Source organism: Colius striatus, chromosome 10 (assembly GCF_028858725.1).
Source record: "Colius striatus isolate bColStr4 chromosome 10, bColStr4.1.hap1, whole genome shotgun sequence".
Lineage (NCBI taxonomy): Eukaryota > Metazoa > Chordata > Aves > Coliiformes > Coliidae > Colius > Colius striatus.
This window is the reverse complement of record NC_084768.1, coordinates 7,940,910-7,964,868: the sequence shown is the minus strand read 5'-3', so window position 1 is coordinate 7,964,868 and position 23,959 is coordinate 7,940,910. Positions and strand designations below refer to the sequence as shown.

Sequence of the window (23,959 nt, the reverse complement as noted above, 5' to 3'; positions counted from 1 at the left end):
GAGATTGGTTACAAAGCCTAAGGGGCACGTAGATGAGCCATTGACACCTGGTAAATGGTGATAATGTGATGTTACTGCATAGCTCTAGCACTAGCTGCAGAGAAGATCCCAAAAGTACTAGTATCTATGGCCCTGGTTTACCTGGTTTTACCACTGGTCTCTCTGCAAGACACTGTCCATACTCCCTCCTTGCACTATCTGGATGATGTCATAGCAAAATACAATCCATGTACTGATCAACAGAACAGGGTGGTGACAAGTACTCTGAATTCACTGGTGTTAGTGGGTATTGACAAGCCTGTAATGATCAGGAAGTGTGCCACTCATGCTGGGGGCATTAGCATTCTTTAAAGGTCAAAACCAAATCCTTCTAAAAGACAGAATTCCATAGTGTTAATGAAGAACTCAGGGTGGTGAACTCAAGATGCATGCCTCTGCACAACTGAGACTGTGAGAGCAGAAGCTGGTACAGACTTTGGCATTATTAGCAGGTTCATCGGTTTGCAGGTTACAGACACAGGTACACATGGCACGGATGAACACAATGGGCAAAAGCGGCATAACAAACATTTCCAGGCTCGTGTGCAACGGTCGCGTCGTTTCCAAGAGGTCCAGTCAAAACAGCCCTTGGATCCAGCTGACGTTTGTAGGCATTCTTCTGCACTCTGGTACAGAGGCAGCCCATTTGCAGATGAGCTTATCAACATGCACGTGCAAGTTTGCAGAATTAGGGTTTTTTTAAAATTTACTCCTTAAACTTAGGCTATTTTATTTCCCCACATTAAAAGCTGTGGCACATAAACACTTCACTGGACAGAATCTGGGAGAAGGGAGTCTCAGTTTTCAAGATGCTGTTTCTGAATTGGGGAAGGGGCATGATAAGAATCTAAGGGGAAAAAAGGGGATTGCAGAAACCACATAAACCGGCCACGAAATGATACTTACTTTGTGAGACTCTTACTAGCTCAGTCACACTGAAAACACCTGATGTGACAAAACTGTCCTGGAAGCCCAAATGTCCTACAAAACAAACAGAGTGAGAGAACTGCGATTAGCTTTAAGCATTTAATGACAGTATTCTCAAATACTTTACTTTCATTTAGACTTAAAATGTGACATCTAATTTCCCACTTAGCAGTAATTATTGTTTATGTAGGTGGGTAACTAGTCATACAGCTATGTAGGCTGCTTTGTGGTTTCTATCTAGAGGTTAGGAAAGCTAACATGACACATCACCAGGGAGATTTTTACTTGTTAAAGCATCTCAACAGGAAATCTGAAACAAAAGAGGACTATTTTAATAAACGGTTACCTTGGGTGACCCCTAATGACTTCACAATTGAAATGAAAATACTGTACCTAGGAAACAGACAGGACAGCTAAGTTCCATAATCGTTTTAAACATTATTCTCTAAAGAAACATCTGATCAGGATTATCTACCCATTCATTCAAACAAAACAAGATTTAAAGATGTACTCTTCATTTTTCTATGGTTACACTGGGGAAATCTTAAAATAATGGTTGGTTAAGAAAAATTAAATGAATGCCTTTCCCACACACACACAAAAATCTTGTAACATTTAGAACTAGCTTTTAAAAAGAAAAATAGATCTCTGGGTAAGAAATGTATTAACTTTGAGCTTTGGACTGCCTTTAGGAATCAGGGCATATACTTCCATGCTCGCCTCCCTTGTGCAAGGAATGCCTCTACACTTGGTATCAAAATGTTAGTACACTTTACATAACAGTATTTCCCTTCTTTTCAAAAAACATGCCTACCACCAAATGTTCATTTAATTTTCACGGGTATGATCAATTACAAAAGGAGCGGCTTTTGGGCTGCAACCCAGTGTGAGCGTGTGGAGTGGGACACAGCAGTTCACGCGGGATGTATCTGGGCCTCAATTAGAGGTCTGCAGTGAGTTAGTCGGCCAGACTGACCTCCTGCTTTTGAAATCAGGGTCAAAGGAGAAATCGCAGGATAAAGAGATTATTAAAAGAACTGTAAAGTCCTACTTGTCCACAGGATAAGTGGCATACCTTTTTAGGTTGTCCTACTTAGACTCGCTGATTCCAGTACACGCACACATATATTATTGAATGTTTTGCAGGGGCACCATCTGCTCTGTTGTTAATTGTTTGTCAGATTCGGTACCGTTTCCCTACATTGGGTATATTCTCCTCTACCCCACACTCATCCCGGCAGTACCTGCGCACCTCCCTCTAATGACCAGAGTGACAGGACTAATGCAAGCTGCACATCTGTTCTCCTGGCATTCTTTTGAGGCTGTTTAAAAACCTCCAATGTATCCCACTGCCATTTCTACCTGCAGAAGGGGAAGTACAGGAAATACATCTTGTATGCAGGAGCACAAAGGGTGACGTCAGGGAATGTGTCAGGGAAAGGTTTGGGAGAGATCTGGAGGGAGGTCAGCCACTCATCTCTAGTCAAGATCTGGGCAAATTGTGCTCCTGCACAGAAGAACTTCCCTGTTTCTGTGAGGTTCCTATGGTGCCAGATGAATGCAGTTGCTAAGCTAACAGACTTGACACAAGTTTCTGCATCAGGCATGTTTTTATACTTTAGCAATAATGATGAGTTTTCAAACTGTGTATATGTATATCTTTGGGCATCCTTGTGTATGTGTGTATACATATGTATTATGTACACAAACATATAAATATACACAAATCTGTCATGCTCCAGCTGTAGATAAATGTACTATAAAATATTGAAATTGATGCTGAAATTCAACACAAACAAATTCCTCAATCTGCAAACAAGGTTTTTATTTACATCAAGAGAATAAATTTTTCTCCACTTCCAATGAAAAAAATGTTCTTACGAGCTTTTATTTTTCCTTATTTTCAACTTAGAAATAGCTCTCAGATAATTGTAAATGCTTTTTGCCCAATCTGCTTTGTATTTCACCATAATAAAGGTGATGACTACACCATTCTGCTTTTTAGAAATGGTTGCTGGCCATACACAATGTTTGTTCGTTGACAATTTCCCAAGTATTTTTAATATGAAGATCTACTTTTCATATGCTGCAGCAGACCTGCCTATTGAATTAAATGATCTGTGAATTAAAAATAATTCTCTTAGGTCTTCACTGAAACCACTCATGTGCCTAAAATTAAGCATATGCTTAAGTGCCTTGCTGGATCAGGGCCAGGATGCTTACTACTCCGCAGAGCCCTTCATAGAGAAGCCAGTCTATGCTGTACAGCTCCTCATACTGTGCTCATCATGGCAGCATCTGAGCAACTTCCAGAAGTGCATTCAGCAATGCTATGAACATCTGTCACGTGTTGTTTTTGCACAGTGCACCACACTGGCTCTGCTCTGGTGTCCACTTCCACCTGCATTTCTCAGGCAGGTTCCTATTGCACTGAGAGTGAAGGGGAAATTTAAATAGGGAAGTAAAAACCAAATCATAGCTACAGTAGGTCATTTGGCTGATTTTTTAGGGGAAAGTCTAGAGCCCACTGTAATTACCCAATAAAACCATGACTGTTGCACGGCTAACCACGTTACCTTAACCCAGCAAACACGGGTAAAACCAGAAATGAAAATGCCATAGAATAGTTGGAAATACATTCCAGCTTTCAGGGTATGAGAAAAGCTGAACAAGTTAGCTCGGGCCTGCTAACTTTATTATCCTTATTTTGCTAGCTATACTTGAAATGTCTGGGTACTTCTGTAGGAGCATTTTTTATGTGTGTACATGTAACAGTAATCATTAAACAACAGCATGGAACGAGGGTGATTAGATTTTCATCCTTCCATACTGAAAATAAACATTTCACAAATGAAAGGTGAATTATGCAATTCTCCAATTTGCTATTTGCTTATAAACATTAGGAAATCAAGGTCTCATCTTGCCAATCATTAATAATATCTCGATACCCATAAAAGCAATGCCCTTGGCTTAGACCTGTATCTTGAACTCATTTTGATGCATGCTTGGTCTACAAATTCATAGGTCAGTAGAACTCCATGAAAGTTTAAAGGTCTGCCTGGATGGTTCAGATTGCAAAATCCAGGCCTAAGACTGTAGTTTTTGATGAGCCATGATAACAGTGCAACAAGAAAATGAGAGAAACAGGACAATGAAGCTAAACATGTAACAGAAGAGTAACTAGGAAAGAGCGGTATTGACAAAATACGTGCAGTAAAAATTCTGTGCCCACTAACAGGGGTCAAAATGCAAAAATATATCAATTTGTCTGTTCCACTTAATTCTGAACGAGAAAAAGCAATTACATATGCAGATGTTAACATTAACAAGCTCCTTTACTGAAAAGATGATTAAACATCTTGAAAGCCTGCAAGAGTTTTCATACAGCACTTTACTGAAATACGTGCACAGTGACACTCTGGCTACATCTCCCAACGATAGGACGTTGAAATTGCTGTCTATGATCAGGTTATCTCTGCAGCTTTGTGCATCTGTCACATTTTGGTAGTAAAGCAGGTGTTCAAAATGAGGATGAGAGCATTTTCACTCACTTTATAAAAAACCAATGGAGCTCATTCACTGAAATTCTGGGTATAAATTAAGACACCTGGCTAGCCAAGGCAAGACCTGAGTCAGCAAAGTAGTTACAGCACGTGCTTAATTTTAATCACATGGTTGACTAAAGCACATGCTTATTTGCCCTGCCAAATAAAGATGAGCTGACAAAGTTAAGCAGGCATTTAAACATATTGTTGAATCATTCCTTCAGCTCAAGACTAGGTGCAGCTAGGAGTTAGCTCATTACAGAAGATCTCACTTTGGCTCATGAGGATGATCGTTTTTCCCCTCAAGGAGTAAAAAAAACCCAGGCTAATAAAAACAAATAGAATAAAGCAGATCAGAATACTAACTGATAAATAAATTACCCAGTGTACAAACATGATGCAACACTATTGTAACAAGTACCACATGAAAAACATCATTCCATAACTTGATGACTCTTAATTGGGGAGAAAATTCATAATGCAATTTACATATTCCTCGTTTAGATTCCAGTAAAGAAGCCAAAAGAAAAGGCCTGAATCGCTGGAGCCTAATTCTGATCTCAAAGAAGTTTTAAACAAGTCTTTCTACACTGATCAAATAGAGTTTCACCTCATTTTCTCCTAATTTACACTGGCAGAGGAGAAATCAGGATTAGGACTTGTTGTCTAGTGCTATTTGTTTTGAATTATTAAGCAAACATTCCTATTTCAATGAGTAAACGTGTACAAAGGCAACTAACCTTCGTCCTAAAATCTGGTTTACAGGGAGAGTATTGTCTGCTTTCCCAATTAATGCTGTAGAAAGGAGTCTCAGACGTTAAGCTACCAATCAAAAGCTTGTGTTGTAGCTTGAGAAAATCATGACTGATGCAATTACTTTTATGTAGAAAGTCTGAATATGGTCTACGGGTTAAAGTTCATTGGGTTATTGTTCCTTAATTGAATATCAGAAGATGTTTTCAAGGTGCTCGAGGTATTATTGTTATTTAATTAGCAGGCTTCCTCGTGCAATCCAACAGTATTATTTTTATTATAAAATCGATCACATCATAAATACACAAGGTATTTTCTACATAGAGATACAGTTGGTTTCCTGAAATCTAAGCTTAAACAAAACTTGGAGAGAGTTACTCCTCTGAAGATGAGAAAGTCCAAATACAGTTGTTTCTCGTCCACTACAGTCCGAGTGACCACGTATCAAGCTTTGGGGAACAGCTTTTTAGGAGACCTTGATTTTTGTGAAATTATGCAAGTCCCCCAAACTGGCACTGAAGCATTTTCCAAAGCCTTTTTCACGTTCAGCATCTCACTATACATAGCCATCTTAAAACCTTAAAATAGTAATAATCAATTAGGGTCTCAAGCCTATTATCTTAACCAAATGCCTGATTAAAAGAAAAGCCCTCTCTGCTCAAAGTGTAACTTGCTTCCTTTTGGTTTTATCCTCTACCTAGATAATCCCATGTTTCACAAACAATGTGGAGCAATAATATTGATTAGAAAATTAATGTCTGTATCACACAGCACACGCAGGCCTTGGGAAAGGGGATGTTATCAGAGGGAACCTGGATCACCCCGAGGACTCCCAAAAGATTAGCTATTCCACAGCTGCACTGCCTGAGGAGGACGGGAACGACAGAGTTATCCTAATCTGCGTTCAGTAGAAAGGAAAGGACAGACTAGGCATGCTTCAGTCACAACCTTCACGACATTTACACTCTACTTAATTGGAAGGTGAGTTTATTCAGCCTGGGTTGACCCACTGGGACAGCACAAGAGAGCTGGGCACAGGCTGGTGTATTGCACATAGCTGTAATGAAATCTGCATTTACCAACGGACCTCAAGTAACCATTTCCAGGGCTGGCACAATGGTCTCATTTTAATTGCTTTGTACAAAATGGATTCCTCAAATTTGTAAATGATAAACCTTAGATGGTAAATTAGACCACATTTTTAATTCATGGACTTTGTACAGAAGAGTTAAGCAACATATCACACCCTAAAAGGTGACAGAGAAGCCTCTCTCATTCCCTGACAAATGCTCCCATTTCTATTTCAGCTTGTTATTTCAAATTTAATTATGATGCTACAGCAATAGCTCACCTTGGACAATTTACATGTTTTCTTATGAAATAGCTGCCGGACCACAAGTCACACAGGCTGTTATTCTCTCTGGCTCACCTACCTGCCTTTGGCTGAGGTTTTAAGAAGCACCAGAACTTTTTTTGTGGCCCATTGCAGGATGGATTAGACCGTCCAGGGCATGTCGTGTCAGTACAATAGAGCAACACTTTTAAGACTTTAAAGTCATGTAATACAATTTGAGGCTGGATCTTTCTTGTTATAAAAAGTAGAATGGGAGTGATTGAAAGAGAAAAGGGCCAATATTTGACAACAGAAATCAGCATAACCTCCTAACAGCGGCAGTCATGGATGACTGCCCTTTGACCCAGGGAGATTATGTGGGATTTCAATGACAACAGCTGGAAGTGAGCATGTGAGAACAGAGAACACAGATCTGAGGCCTCCTACAAAAGACTGCACAATCCCTGCCCAGATCTGAGTGTTGATTAGAAATTGTTTCCTGGTCCTGGCTTAATAGAGTGTGATAATGAAAGTTTTGTTAACCCTTCACAATATGCAAAAACCACTGGTAAATGACTTGCCTTTTTGGATTTTGGCTAAAAAGCCTGCGTCTATCTGACAGTCAAATTGTGAAGTTTCCGTGGCTGCTTTTCTGATACCAGCGCTCAAGTTCAGCTCTGTTTCCATACAGTTTGTATACTCTTGGTGGCCAACAGGAATCAACAGCAGAAAGTGTTGAGAGGTGGCTCAGAGAAAGGACTCTCTCGTCTTCACTGAGGAATCCACCTGACCCACCACGATGGGCATTCTCCAGAGGTGAATCAGAGCAGAAATACCTGTGTAACGTCTCGTTACATGCTGCTGTTCACACTGATGGCATTTTAGAATCACTAATGACAGCAATGCCTAATTATTATTTCAATATGCATCATAATGAGCTCCAGAGCCTGGGTTGCAAATTAATAACTGTGGACCAGAGCAAACGTGGCTGGCTGTATCACCAACAGCCTGATTCTGCATGGATACACAGCAGCTTCAGCTCTTAGGAGATTCATCTCCTTTTGTATTTAAGTGCAGAGATAGTTGAATTAATGGCAACTTATTACCATTAATGAACTGATCATAGATTGAAATCAATCATGTCAGGCTTTGTCCAAGTGGAGGGCACACAGGATGGTTCCCTTCTCTTGCAGATAAAGGTCTTCTTGAAATGCTGAAAAGCCCTTCAAGTTCAGGTAAGGAACCTTGTGCAATGGAAACCATTCCCAGATCTAAGAGATCTGGTGTGGTTTTTAATTTCTGATGACTCTCAACATTGTAGGGTAGTTTTTGGCACTCATGTGGGTGAGGAATCAGTTGAATACCGCTTGTTGATAAAAACTAGAATCTCCCTGTCTACCATATACCCAATTCGATAAATAAATTGCATTAATATCGATAGAGGCCTATAGCTTGAAAAACAACAGATGTCTTAAATTAGCATATTCCTGTTTCAGGCCCTCAATCCAAAAAGCAAATATTAAAGAAAAGAAGAAAAATCATTACAAATGGTCATACTCATTTGGCAGCTTATAAAATAATGTGCCTCCTCAAAAGCCTTTCGAAGTAAACAACATGAAATCTACCCTGGGATAATCATTCTGGAATATTTATGGCATACAACAATAAAAAGAGTAATAAAAAGAAAAGCCTGCCTCCCTGAAAATAATAATATGAAGGAGTTATTTATCTTCATATTTTCATATCAACCCTGGTTACAAGAGCAATGACAGCTGTGATCTCCAAGGTCTGCAGCGATATTGCCAGTTGGGCTTCGCAGTTGGAAGCATGAGTCAATGTCCAAAGGAGCCCAGAGAAAGCACCTGGTTTCCCTGAGCTTCCCAGGGATGCAGAGGGCATGTGCTGTTGCAGGGAGCTCCCTGGGGCTGCTAGCCATGGGCATCCGCCCACCCTCCTGCCCTCACCAGGGAGCGATAAACACGGGTACTGGAGAGGGAGATATGAGAAGGCGGGTACTGCCATCCCTGTTCCTTTCCCCACGTGAGGCTTTTTTAAAATGAAAGCCCCAATGTCAAGAGATAGGCATTGCATTATCCTCAGGATCCCCCAGAGAGCTGGAAAACCTCCTAAAGAGAATAATGTAAGGATCATTTCTTTTCAGCTGGTCCTTTTTTGATGTCAGCATCATATTTCTGGGACAGCACGGAAGCGCTGGTTCCTGTGACTCGTTTGTCTGGAGCAGATCACACACGCTCCATCAGCTGTCCTTGCTCCTCTTTACCCCTCCTCAAGAACTGACTGAAATTTTGCCTCCTGAATTTTGTCCACTGACTTCTAGGAAGCTACTGGCAAAACTTAAGGGGCTGTGGGAGCTGATGTCGGGGCTGCATGTTTTAAGTGTGACATGTAGCCACGTTCTGGTCTTCACCCCAGCAGAGAGTGCCTCAGTACATGCAAAGTTTACTTGGGATTTCACTACTTCAGATTAGAATTTAGCTACAGTATTAATGCCATAAATATTATTGTTGATGCTGTGTGAAGAACATCAGTGTGAAAATAAATGTAAGGATATTTCGAAGCTGGTGTGGAATACTTAGGTATTCAGACTAATCACGGACTGAAATAAGCACATTTGTTTCAAATCCTGTTTATAGCACTGCAGCCCCTCCCTCCTTTAAATCTTCCTCTTAACCATAGTGATGTTTATTGAATACCTGTCATTTCTCCAGCAGCATGTGCCAACAGCGGCTCACCAGTGCCAGGCTGCATGAAAACCCTTCTGTCTCCTATTCTCCAAGGGGCTCCCTTAGATCAACTACTCACCATACCCAATACACTGAAACCCATAAATTTGCAGATACTGCAGTCAAAATTCTTAACAGGAAAGTGCACCCATTTTGCCCAGTGTAGCATACTGAAATATCACATGGTGAGAAGCATTTCTCACCATGTGTAAACTGTCAATTTGATTTGAAATTAAAATTTTTGATTAACATGAGCATTTCTGAGCCTCCCGCTGGCAGCAGCCCTATTGCTGAAAAGTGACATGATTTGTGACACACATGCTGTACAGAAGCCCCATGCCAGCAATTGTTAAACCCATTTTCATTCTGCTTTAATACGGTATGACACTCAGGAAAATAATTTTAATATTTAGGAGAAAGAGGGTAAAGGCTTAAGGACTCAAGTCCTTTATGGGTGTAAAGCAGGATTAGAGCAGCACGAAAAAATGGCACGGAGGTCTCCACGTCTCACAAGTCATGTCTCTTTTCAGCAATAGGGACCATCTGCAGGAGGCTAAGAAAGGTCCATGGTGAAGCACAAAGCCTTCTTTTAAATCCAGTTGATATTTCAAACACAGCATGAGGTACTTTCCACCTATGAATGCCGAGATGCTTGTGCACGGGGAAATGCCTGCAACTTCAATAACTAAACCCTCTCATATTGGAGGTAGGATTTTCTGGTTTCCACAGCAGTCTGTTATGTTTCCATGTTTATCGTTTCCCCAGAGGTATCAGTGGTCACTGGAGGTACTAACATTTACATGGTGAATTACTTATGAAAGAGGAAAGTTTTGTGACTATTAAGGCTTTTAAGCCCAGGAATCTATCTCCTCGTCAGGGTGGCGGGAAGATTTTTGTTAGTTCAAACAGCTACCAACAGAAGACAAGAAAAGGGACTCTTTTGTGGCGACAGATTTTGAGGCTGTGCTCTACACATGCAGAAGACAAAAGTTCAGTGGGGATTTTTATAAACGTAAGCCTGTGTCACTGTTGCAAGCTGCTGACTCAACTGTGTCACCTGCGCATTTCTCAGAGTGGATCATTTTTTTTTTCCAGTAACATCATGTTCTGAGGAAGTTTATCATGAAACAAGTATCACGAACAGTCATTCTGAGCAGCAGAACAGCTTTGATAAGTGTCGACACGCATCTGACTTTGAGCTCCCAACACTATCCATCACATTAAACACTCAGCTCTGCTGGACTCTCTGTTCCTAGCTAAACACAGATCAGTTTCTAATTGTCATAAAACAGAGGGTTAAAAGAAAAAAAGTAGTCTTTTAAAAATCATTTTAGATGCTGAAATAAAATACCAGGATGATTCAGACACCCTGGAAGTATTCAGTCCTGAGCATAAAGCCGTGGGCTCGTTTATGTTAATAACAGCGCTTGAGAATTCAATCTGCATGAAGAACACGGTCCTCAATAAAGCCATGATATATAGTTATTAGAAGTATGCAGGTTCCTTCAAATAAGTCTTAAGTTTAAATAAGCATTGTGTGTAAATATCTCGTTTTAATTAGTATATTGCCAAGAAATTATACAACCAGACTCAGCGATGCTGTAATTAGTTTAGGATCTATAAAACCCTCCCTCGGCTGCTGGTAGCCAAGTGTACCCTCCAAGGTTACTCTGCAGACACGCTCAGAGCTGAACCGAGGGAGTCTAAAGCCCTGCAGACACAGACTTAGGGGGCTGTAAAAAAGGAGGCTTTGTGTTTGTTTTTTTTTCTTTAAATTTTAAAATTTAAATATAAACTAACTTTAGTTTATATTTACAGGACTCATCCCCATATTCAGAGCATGTGGCAAGTCCAGGAGGAGCCAGTGGAGGCCCAGGGTCGGGTGAGGGCAGGCAGCTTCCCTGCCCTGCTTTGCTGGGCGCTACAGACGCAGACCCTGGCCACTTCATCAGCTGTTTCCTGTCATCCTCCCTTCCTGGCACTCCTCTCTCTTCACACCAAGGCATTAAAAGACTGTGGCTGGATGCCACAATAATGGAAGCTGTAGAAATATCTGCTGAAGATTAGATAGTATAAATGCAACGTGAAAATAAGGATGCTGGGCATGGCAGCCAAGTCACAAGGATCAGCCAGCTCCACCTTTCCCCACGGGCTTTCCTCTCCCTTAAGAGTTGCTTCTTACATCTCTTCTGCCTGCTGACATCACCACTGAGCAAACTTTAATTCACAACAAGTCACATTTCACTATTTACCTATTGTCCTTTCCATGGTATTGCTTGGTGTTTTCTCTCCAGAAGGCTGTTATTCCTCTATTCTTTGTACAGAACAATAATCTCCTAACTTGGATAACTTCAGTCTCTAGTAGGCTGACTTCCACTAGGTTTACATGTTAGTTACCCTTATGGCTGGAGAGGGAAGAGACTTTCCACTAGCCACAGCATGACAACACAGGTACAGTCTGTCCCCGGCTGTCCACATTATCGGATTCAGGAAGTTCCGTTGGAGCCACCCTGAGAGATCTCTGCATGGAAGATGGGGACCTCAAAAGCTTTTCTCCAGCAGCACCTAGGCTGTCTCACCTTGGACAGCAGAGTACCAAGGCCAGTCTCTGCAATAAAGCTTTGATATTATGGTGACAGAGAAGAAAGAATGGGATGGGTCTGGAAGCAGAGTAACGCTTGTCTAGGGACATGTCAAGCTTGCACAAGGCCTACAGCACGGAACTTGATGCTTATGAATGCACATCACGCCGCTGTAGATAAACACCATGCAGCCAACAAGTCTGGGCTTATGACTCCTGTCCAGACAGCAGTGTCACCCAGTGCAGATCCCTTTCCACAGAGGCCCTGCGTGCTGAGGGCTGGGAACTGGAGGGGTTGTCCTCATTACTTGCTAGCAGAGAACAAAGTGCTTCCACCAAGCACAGCGGCCAAAAAGGTCTGCACCAACTTCATCTGAGTTACATAAGGCATCTCAAGAGAAGAACAAAAGGGTAGAATGACTAGCAAGGGTATCAGTGAGTCTTGGCAAGGAAAATGTCAGTCCCTCATCTGCCTCTGACTGACTCCACTGGGAGTATGAAGATGGATGGGTGAAGTACTGCACACTCCTAAAAGCAACACAACCTTGGCACTGGGTGATCTAGGCTCTCCTGTCTGATAGCTCAGACTCTGTCAGGTCTCTGCCTCTTCCAAGTACTGAGGAGGAAGCCTCACAGACTTATCAACTGACTTCCCAAGGACTGAAGAATTCGGGGTTAGACAGGCAACCACGCTTACAGACTGCAGTGGAGAACTCATGGGGTATTAGTGGATAATTCCCCCAACCAAGTCCCAAACCAGCAGCCTAAGTCCAGTGGGAAGAGCCTGCTGGAGGTGGAGACCAGCAGCAGAGCTCTGCACAATGACTGGGAGTCTCTTTCTGTTTTATTCTATGTTTTGTAGGGCAGGGTGCCCTGTCTACATTCCTTTACAGACTAAGAATGGACATTTATTAACAAGTACTTGGGCAGACAGCCCAAAACTCTAGACTCCTGGCCTGGGACTGTACAACAGAGAGGGTCGGTGACCCCCATTTGTGTTTACTGTACTTCTACAGACACATGTTGGTGTGATGGGGGCATTCACTTTCTCAGGTTCAGGCCAAGGTCAGGCCAGAACACGGACCGAATTTATTTTCTCTGTGTAATCTGCTCAGGCTGTAGCCTAAAGAGGGCCTCCAAGTTCACTGGTTGGGAGTATATCATGAGGCATTCAAGATTAACAAAGCAAACAGAAGGGGCAAAGAGGAACCTTCTTATCTAATTTCATCTGCTTATCCCATGTGTGGCAGATATGGTGGTTCCAGGGGAGGTGCCTCAAGGAAGTGAGATGACAACAGTGAGATGTCCTGCACCAGGAGGCTGCCTCCAGCAACTTGGACACACGCTTGGTATAGAGGTGAGGATCTGAGATTGATCGTGTTGCTAGAGGCTGGTTTGGTCAGCTGAGCCTATGCAGTCCTCTTCCCATGGTAGAAAGCTTCCCTCTCTAGGTCCCCAGCAGCTAGTCTGGTGTGGCACAGTGTGATACAAAAGGACACAGAAATGTAGCAATGAGGCAGAGTTCCTATGTCCAATTCCCTATCTGCCTGTATTTAGGGTAATCTGAAGATGCCCCAGGGGCTAGGACTTCAAATTTGGACCATGCTTAACAGCCCGGCTCACCTGCCCTGTGACAGCCATCAGGCTTGATCTAACAGTACTCTGCATGGAAATGATGAGACTTTGTCCCAGGACTGACTTTACACAAAATGCAGAGCTTTTGCTGATGAGCAGCAGTGGAGTAGGCAGGCAGAATGGAAATGCAAAGGGAATTCTACTCACAGGGACCTTTACATCAAACTAAAGCCACTCAGGTAAAAAGGAAACCCATCTATTATGGTATATAATGCATAAACAACCATTTTTCCTCTGTTCTTTGCTTGCATTACTGAAATATATAAACAAAGGAAGAATAATGATGAATGGGTTTTGGAAGACTCGGAGTTCAACTCAGAATGAACGTGATTCCAATGTTTCAGATTCTTATCTCATCGTAATTGGAATAGTTGAACCTCTCTTGTCGGCAAAATTAGGCAAGACATCCTGTGAGAATGGGCTCTTTTTCAGAGCAGTTTAGTCCCCAGACACATAAAAGAATGAAAACAAGAAATGGAACGGAACATTTTTACTTTTGAATAATGGTTTCACTTGGGCAGTTTAGAGCAAAACTTCACTGGAAGAGCTGAGGAGGAAGTTCTTGTTGCCAGTATGCCCATCCCTAGACACATTCTTCCACAGAGCACATAAACACTTCTCTAAAATGATAATTTATCTAAGAAACTCCCATTCTGGAGAGGTCAGGAGAAAAACAGAAAGGGAAGAAAGTATACTTGGGCTGTAGATACACTGACCACTCTTCTACCACAAATAAATCATTCAACCAGTCAACATGCCCTGCTAGATCTATTTTTGCTCTTGCAACAAACTCCTTCTTTGTCTGCTCTGGCCTTTCAGGATGAGCAGAAGAGAGGCTGAGCAGCAGAATCTCGGGTCCAGAGCAATTACAGCATTAACCTGAAACATCTCGGCTTTAAACCTCCCTGAGGTTCAACAGAGAGCGAGATGAATTCCCAGAAGACCCAGTATCTTCACTGATTACAGAGGAAGAGTGAGGATTTTAGCTTCATAGCTGGTGTCTCATTTTGATGCCTAATGTTAGGTGGGACGAAAGCCAAGCCTTAGTCCATATACCATGTTAGCATAGGCCTGAAAGAAAATTTGCTTTCCTCCCCGTATCTTGCCACAGGCAATCTCTCTTGTCATGCCATGCTTCTGTAGCCTTACATTTGTATCTGGCCACCTTTTCGTTTGTTTACTTGAATTCAGAAGACTGTAAAATGCAAGTATTGCAGAGTTATCCTTGTGTTCCCATCCTTCATCGGGTTCATTTGCAGGAGGGAATAATGATCTGTCACCAAGGTAAATTCACTACCCAGCAGATAATGCCACACTGTTTCTGCTGCCCATTTCACAGTAAGACATTCTTTTTCAGTGATGTTGCATCTCTGTTCTCGTGGGAACAGTTTACGGCTGACATAGCAATAGCAGTAATAACAACTTACATTTATATTGTACACGGGATGATCTTTACCGCTCTCTCCTTCTAACAGTGGACGGCTCCCAGTCCTCTGCAAATGCATCCTTCATGGCCATGACAGACAGAAGTCTGGATTGACTAGTACTGGGCTGTCTCATTCCTCAGCTGTTTGCTCAGGTTGTCATATCCTTTCCAGTCCCTTCTATTATTTTTTTAAATTGAACTGTGGGCCACTACGATATTACTGCTCTAATCCTTTCCTCACAGAAATCTGTGGGGTTCCCCTCCTGCCTCAAAACCACAGCCACCTCAGTCCATCAAGCTGCTCCTGCATCCTCTTCTCCTTCCAATCTCTTCCCTTCCCCCTGCAGCTCAGGCTACGGTATGCTCTGCTGTACGACAAAATTGGCTCCCCTCTGCACGGCGTGGGGACACGGCTAGCTCTCTGCATTCTGCTATTGGAAATTTCCTGAAAGCAAATTCCCTGTTTTTTAAGGACTTTGAGGTATAACATGTGGGAAAATGGCAGGTGGTCTGCACTGCAAAGCTGGTCAGGTGGGGACAACCCCCAAACACCAGCATGTTTTCAGATGGGGATGCAGCTGTCAAAGAGCCTTCTGTTACACATAAGATGTTAAGAGTAAGGAATCAAAGTAGAAAAATAACAGAGACAGAGGTCTAGATTCTCTGTGAGTGACTGGCACAAGCTATGGAAGAAGCATTTCTCTGTTATGATCCTGGGAGAAGAAAAGCCAGTAAAGGGTTTGGCCTCTGGCACTCTGAAAGATGGTGTTGCCATCCTTGTGCCTGGTTAGTAGGAAAGTGCTGGCCCATGCCCTGGCCAAAGCACCACATCCCTCTCTGTCACCCAGCACTGCAGTGGCCTGGGGCGAGGGTGGCTGCTGGGGGTAACGTGGCAAGGAGCACGTGGGCTGTGACAAGGAGCACATGGGCTGGCACACTGCAGCCAAGGGTGGGAGTGACAGCCATACACTCTGCAAAGGTCAGAGACATCCCTGAGAACGGCCCTATCACTTTCTTGTGCCTCCCTTTGCTAGTAGCAGGAGCAAGGTACGGGCTCCTCATCCCAGAGTGTAGCTTGCAGCAGCTCCCTTTGCTTCAAGTACGAGTGAGGGAAGGTGGGAGGTAATGATTAGAGACACTCTAAAATGATTACATTAATTGAATCTTACGAAAATGGAAAACAATGGCAGTGTGTAATAATAAAACCCCACTATAACCACGCACATCTCTTGTTTAGTAGAAAGTGCTTCACTGACTACAGATTTACTCTGGGGCACAGCAGGAAACTTTTTCTCCTTTAAATTTCATCAGTCTTTTTTTTTTTGCTTTCCCCTTAAAGATTAAAAATACCAGCTATCAGATCTATGTTTCCCATCCACTCCTAAGACTCCACAATGCAGTGCCTGGAGGTGATAGTGTGAACTCGCTCAAGAATGTGAAGGCATTTTATAAATCATTTGGTTTCAGCAGGAGGGGGAGAAGTGGAGAAGGCAGACGGATGATATAGTTTACAGCACATACTCGGTAGTAACTCCCAACTGTCAAACTTCAGCATTTTCTTCAGTTGCAACAGTGGTTAACAAAAAAATGTTAAGACAGCAGTCATGAAATGTACATAGTAAGCAGCACATTTAATCAACTGGCACCTTTCTACCACCCCACCGCCAAAATCTACCCGGACACTATCATAACCCAGAAAAAAAGTTGCACAGCTGAAGATAGGGCAGAGGCAGCAGAAAAAGGAGCAGAAATGAACACCACGAACTGCTGTAAACAACTAGTGGTGCCCTTTGTGTGCAAGATAACAATAGCAGAGTTAAAGGAGTGTGTTTACAAGTGTGGCTTGCTTGCCTCACCTTCCTCCCACCCCTTTTTGCCACGCTCGCTAGGTTTCTCCTGGGAAAATATTTGTGAACCATTGCAAATAAAAGTCTCCTTCTCACTTTCCAAGAAACAGATCTGGTATTTTTCCATTTCAATCACACTCCTGCCTTGCTTCAGAGGGGATTTTATTCTTGCAGCTCTGTGAGAGTCACCCTAAACTTTCTTTCCATTTTCTGTCTGGCAACTTTTGCAATTAAAAAGTACTATCTGCAATCAAAAAAATAGCCTGATTAGGTAAAAGAAGTGATGAGTCTTTTTCTGGCAGCCTAGTGTTACCAAAGTGCCCTCCCTTGACAACAGCAACAGTTCAGCATACAGCTTCCAGGAGCTGTGCGCTGCTCTTCATGTACACCTCTTTGCTCGCATGCACGACTTTGGCTTTATAAAATGAAGGCTGCTTGGAAAGCACCTGATTAACCCATGAATCTGCAGTATACACAGATATATAAATTTTCCTCTGAGTGTGCAAACCAAATATGAGTATGAAAGTTCGAATCCATTTGAATGAAAATCACCTTGTACCTGTAAAACCAGGTATGATTCATCCAGGCACTACACCACACACGGAAACCAGAGGAGAGTGTGAAATAACAATGTGCGTTTTCATAGTGTGTCTGTATATATATATATACATTTGGAAAGGCCTAGAGTCAACAGAATACCTCCTGCCTTGGTCAGGAAGTCAGAACAAAAGAACACATGAGCACGAGTGAAAAAGCATGATCCCTTATCGCAGCACTCGGCAGCGGCCACATGCTACACTGACATTCATAGAGTCACAGAAAGGTGGGGGTTGGAAGGGACCTTTAGAGATCATCTAGTCCAACACCTCTGTCAAAGCAGGTCTACCTATATCACTCAGGGCGGAATGAACCAAGCTCTGGCTGACACACAAGGGTTTAGATGTTGATGGTCCCACATACACTGAAGGATTAGTGTGTAAGTAGGAGTAAAAATAAGGTTTGTTATGGAGACTCAGGCTAGCTGATACTCCAGTTGTGGGACACCTCTAATGCTCTGTTTGGACTTGTTGAGCAGCAGAAAGATGTCCCTGCTGGGCTGCTGGAGATGGGCAGTTTGCCACCCACTGCCACCACCTCCGCCTCGGGCAGGAGAGGAGGATGCTGCAGCCTTCATCAGCAGCTTGCACAGCAGGAGAGCCAGCTCTTCACCAGCTCATCTGCAGAGCACAGTTCCCAGCACACATTTTTAACTTCCAGTGGTTTGACCACAGAGGGCAAAATTTTGGCCAGACGGTGCTTCCGATCACATGAGAACAGCAGCAAGTCAGCCTGGGTTTTGCTGTTGCCATCTCTGAGTGGAGGGCTCCCACTCACTTCAACAGCCGACTGGCACTGCCGCAAAGAGACACTACTACCTAAATAGATGTGAAGTAATGAATGCTTCGGATAAGCGACTGATTTCAGAGTATGCTTTTATCCACAGGCCCTGTATTTATAGTTCAAGCCTTTTCAATTAATACGCACACCCTAAAAGAATTAAACTACTAATTATCACATTTTACTGTGGTTCACAGAACTTTCATCAGATCTAGTAAATGAAATCACGAGTTCAGCAGAAGAAGCTTCACTGCACCAAATTATGTCAAGGGTATATCGTGTTGATAATAAAAGATCACTTGGTTGGAAGCCTAACCTAGAAGGTTGGGGAGGCGTAAAGAGTTCACATTTTGGATCATGCTGCTCTGGTGTGGGCGTTTTGTGGTTTTTTTTCTTGGTTATTGTGGAAGGCAATTTTCCTGCAAGTAAAATTTTCCCTTTGTCTTCCATTACAGGCATTAGGAAATTCTTACATCGAAAGACAAATAGATAGGTTTGGGGTTTTGTTTTGCAAGTTAGGCCTTGGCATCACATTCTCTTCCCACTAATAAACTCCCCTCTCGACTGGACAGAAAATTAAAACGATGCCCATACCACAAATAAACTTCCTCCCCTAAGTGCCCAGCTTCTTGGTGGGCAAGCGTGGTATTCAAAAGCATCCTTCAGCCTGTGGTCCGCGCAGGCGGTAGCAATTACTCTGACACAACACAACTCTCAGCTGTTAATTAAGCAGCAAGTCTCTCAAGAACACGTATGAAAGAAAAACCTGGTTGTAGTGAAAATTGGAGATTGCTAACAGCCCCAGCCACCATTCCCATGAGCCCAGGAGGACTGGCTAAAGTTAGCACCGAGGCACCTCTCAGCACGCAGAAGTGGGACGTGGATAGAAGGGGCCGTGGCTGCCTGCCCCTGGCCCTGTGCTCCGGCAGAGGAGTGGGCAGCAACCTGGCACTGCCGTGGGGCAAAGAAAAGGTTTGGCCCTGCAGAGCAAGGGAGGGAAGCTCGCCTCGCCTCAGCCTGGGAGCTTCCTAGGAGGCTCCTGTCCAGCCCATTTCCAGGCTGCCCTCTAGATGGCCCTTGCTGTTATCTCAGGGACAAACATACACAAAAAGGAATGGAACAGAGTAACGGAATAAAACGTATTTTGAAATGACTTCGAATAATCACAGCTGTATTTATGCACCTTATCCACTGGAAAGGTTTGTTGCTTTTTTCCGGTACACATCTATGGAGACATAAAAACATATACTCTAGCCACATTTTCATTTCTCCTTTCCTTTGCAGGCACTCCGAGAGTGATGAACGTTTCATGTCTTTCAAGCACTGCTTTGTCATGCTATAAGCATTCATTTCATGCTTTGAATATTTCCTGTCATCCTCGCCTTGGATGATTTTTCTGTGGGAATGCTTTGCTTGTGAAGGTTAATGATTAGCAGCAGTGAAAACTGAAGTCCTCTGTCAGTCCTTCAAGTCTCAAACACTGCAAGTCACTGATCAGCAAGGCTCTCCACTCGGCCCCAGCAGAGGCTGAAGAACTGACCCTGACTGATGACCGCACATCTCACCCGATTGACAGTCAACACCCTTCGCTGTTGCCATTGCAGGATGTCCTCAAGAGAATGCCAGCTACTGATAAGCAGGCTAAATCCTGAACCTAGCAGAGGGCCTGCTAAATCCTGGAAATGGTATAACCGTGTCTCACAATCTGGACCCCAACTCCTTTGACTTTGAATCTCAATGAACGCATGGTAATATAGGGAAAAAATGGTGTTTCTTGCCTAAATATTCAGATGCGAAACTGGCTGGGAAATACAGCTGAATGGCTGCAAAGTTTCAGTTCTAGACCATTATGAGTAAAATACTGTATTTCTACTTCTTGTTGGAATATATCTGTAATGAAATAAGATTGAAAAAAATGCAAGGCTAAATCACACATAAGTTAAATTTATAACCAGACATATCTGCTTTTGTTTCCTTGGGAAGTGCTGGCGCTCACTGCTGCCTACATGCAGTCTCTCTCCGAGGGTGATGAAACACAGGTTGATGCTCATCAGCCCTTCTTCAGCTGATGGGCCCCGTTAAGGGTCACCAGCTGGTTCTGTCCAGCCTTCAGGACTCCCCAGAGCTCCCTTGCTCAGCTAGAGCTTTCAAACCTGGACAAAGTTCCCCATTGCTGTTCCCGGCAGACAAAGTGATCCATAAGGGTGCAAATCTGCTCAGAATTTGGTCCTGGCAAGTTACAAAGGTGCAAAAAAGCTGACATCACCAGGAGCTTTGACTTCAGTGCCAGCTATGAGATTCCTTATTGAAAATGCTAAGGGCTTTTTTTTTTTTTTTTAAGCTTTTTCTGAAGCAAAGTTAATTTTAGATTAGTCCCTCAGGCTGTGATAGCTCCCCAGTGTGGCTCTGTAAACAAGAGAGGAGAGTCTTCTTGCATTTATAAGATTCTGATGCAAATGATCCCATGAGCAAGAAGACTAATAAACTGTACTACCCTGTTTGCAGCTGTAAAGGATAGAAAACTTTCTCTGCAGGACTCGGTTATCTGCTGCAAATGAGGTGTTTCAGGAATGTTAGTCATCTGAGATGATGTATTTTCTAACAGTACCAGTTTCAGCATTGTGTTTACAGAGGACTGCTTGTGCCCCTGCACTCCTCAGGTGGGAATTAAGGGGCCTATCCAAGGACAGTTGACCCTCCAGAACCTTCAAGTCTTGCAGCATGTCCTCAGTGATTATGTGTAAAGCATCAAGGTTGGCATCAAGTTCAGTCACAGCCGAGAGAGCCTGCGAGGTGGCTAGACTCCACTTAAAGTGGTGGAGATGGGAGGTCAGGCATGGCCTCAGAAAGCAGAACTTTTCTACTAGCTAAAAGTTTGGATGTTGAAGGAATTGGAGGCCTCTCAGCTACCATTTAACTTACAATGTAGTTGAGACAGCCACAAAGAACAGCTATGTTTTCTGTCTATCAAACTCTGCATCCAAGAAGAGTGCCTGACCCTCAGGCCACTTCCACGGGCTGAGGATACCTGGCTGCACGAAACAAGTGTGTTGGGTTTTGGGGCCAGAAAGAAGGCATACAAAAAGGGGCTGGGCTCTGCAGCCTGTTAGTTAAGGCAGAGAGGTCTTTCCACAAGCTGCTTTTCCATTTTACCAGGTTGCACATAATCCCCTCCTTCCTTGCAGCCAAGGCTGTGTTACGCCTGCCATGACCACCCTTGCCTAGAGACGAAGAAAAGGAAACTTCTCTTTGCATATGTTCCCACTATTGCCTTCTCTTTTCCCCACAGCTTGAGGGCCAGAATTTCCTCCTTTATGTTTTTTAGGCACAGAAAAGTAAGCATATACTTGAACATATTTTCAGGTTTAATACTGAAGTCCAGCCCTACTTGAGCAAAGAATTCACAGATGATATTTACAAGTCCAGTGTAATTACTGCGGGGTTGAAAAACGAGTTCTGTGAGTTACGGTACATCATTGTTTTTCTTTTTTCTTTTTTTTTAATGTTACAAAGAACAATGTGCCTTTCATTTCCTGCAGTTCTGTTAAGGTACTTGCAGCACAAAGCAGCAAGAATACATTAAAACTAAAAAGCTTTTTGGTTTGGGCATTAAAACATTTTTATTTTTTAGATAAATGCCTCTCCCTCTACAGAAATTGTTTGAGCAGTGAATTTGGCACACATTTGTAATCAGCTGTAATAACGAATGCTGTCTCGCTCACTTGAAATGCGAGAATTTACCAACTTCTTTAAAAAGAGTTTGCTACTCTATGATTAAAGTGGTGTGCTACCAACTCTGAGTTATCAAATCACATCAGCTGTCTGCAGAAAATGACACAGCATTCCTCTGCTTTACACAGCACACTCTGTGTGTACCTTTACGCTGCAGCTATTAATTTGCCCGTAGTACCACATCAAACACAAACATCGCCTGGTGCATGTCTGACATCCATTTACTGACGGCAATAACCCAGCGCGGTACCACAATTATTAACTAGTTTGTGCTACACCCTCCTTGCCTTTCTCCAGAGTTCAATTCCTGCTGGAGCAGAGCACCGTTTGACTTTTAACATTGAATCTCTCAAAGCTAGAATTGCAAACATCCTCACTTTGCAGCAAAAGGACTGAAAAGGTTTCCTACAAAAGTTTAAAATAATCCTACTTACAAAAAGAAAATGTATCTGATAGCTGTTTCCACGACTGAAAGAGAGAATGAAAGCCCTAGAGAAAGTCCATGGTAGTGCTGAGCCGGGAATTCAGTTGTTCCTGATCCCTGGGCATGCAGTCACTTCACTCTATCAGACTAGCCATTTTGTCATCCTCAGTTCACTGAAAACGGGTTTGTTTATAAAATACAACACCAAACCAGTGCGTTTAACAAGCTTTTAAAATGAATAACTTTTTTTTTTTTTTTTAATTGGGTGAATTGCAAAATCACTTTGCAGTGCCAACTGAAATGAAGCTTTTACATACCATTAGGCAACTACAAAAGTGAGGAATTTTCCACACGGGTGTTCCACCCAGCTGGTCAGAAAAAAACCCTCATTTGAGCAAAATATCAGGACATCGGAACATCCTCTTGCCTTTCAAGTGAAGTTACTGGTCTCTTTCATCACCCCTCACGCCAGTTTCCTCACCCACACAACAAACAGACAAGTTCTCGGTCTTCTTCCTCTCCCCGAGAAGCTCTTTCCCATGCTGAGGGCCCTGAGGGACTCAGCGCCGTGCACACCCTTCTGCTACATGTTAGCTTTACCCTGGGTTCCAGGACAAGACAGCTGGACCTTGGACCATGCATACACGAACAAGCCCTGTCTGACCTGTGTGTTTATTTTTCATGGATCTCTCGCCCTCTCTTTCTCAAATGAGAACTATCTGTAAAATTTTCCATAGTGATAGAGTAACTGACTGCCTGAAAACTATTCTGGCTCAAGGAAGGCTAAAGAAGAGGTTAAAGTTGGTGTTAAAGCCACCGCTGAGAGCAGATGTCATCATCTTCCCTGTCTGTGATGATCCTGCACCAGAAAATGCAAACATAAAAGCCCACTAGAAAAAACGGAGTGGCTCTAAAAAAGAAAAGCTTTTTTCTGTTTTGCCCCCCATGAACTTCACTTTAATGAAGGTTAGACATACAAGCTATCCAAAATAACACATACAGTTTAGAATGATGAATTAAAGGAGGCCTTCTTTTTCAGGGCTGTATAGTTGACCCTTTTGAACCTACATTACTCAAGGTATGCAAAATATATGTGTATAATAAATAGCTCTAGAATTTATGGAGTGGAACAGAAAGAATATTAACAGGCAAGTAGAGAGGCTGTATAACACTCACAAGGCCTTTAAAGATTTATTTTTGTAAAATGAAGGAATGCATGCATGTAAAAGGTAGTACTTAATCGATACACTTCTTTGTGCCTTCCAGAAACACGTGCAAAATGATTCCAAACCTGCCCTCAATCTGGTCATTCTGCTGTTAGTCTCGGTGAGAATCAGATTATTCACAAAACTGTTTTTCTTTGATTTTTAAAAATATTATAAAATAAATTCCTCTCTGTGTGGGCTCCTTCCCACTCTCAGTAAAATCAATTATGAGACTCCCATTGACTCTGGAGGGATTTGGATCAGGCCCTGTGGAAGTGGGTCTACAGCAAGTGTAGAACAACGCAGTTAATATGATTTATTGTGTCCGTTTCTGTGCGTGCAGTTTTTCATTTTCTAAAGCCTGCAGTTTTGCTTTCATCCTCACGTTCAG

General features: G+C 42.8%; 1 protein-coding gene across 10 annotated transcripts in view; it reads right to left on the bottom strand.

Moving 5' to 3' along the window:
- NFIA (nuclear factor I A) overlaps positions 1–23,959 on the bottom strand; it is a 246,063-nt gene that overhangs the window by 83,486 nt on the left and 138,618 nt on the right. For all 10 annotated transcript variants that reach the window (XM_062003501.1, XM_062003491.1, XM_062003494.1 and 7 more), the window contains one exon: positions 946–1,020. In XM_062003501.1, coding sequence (XP_061859485.1) covers positions 946–1,020 — 75 coding nt within the window. The remainder of the gene's footprint in view (positions 1–945; positions 1,021–23,959) is intronic.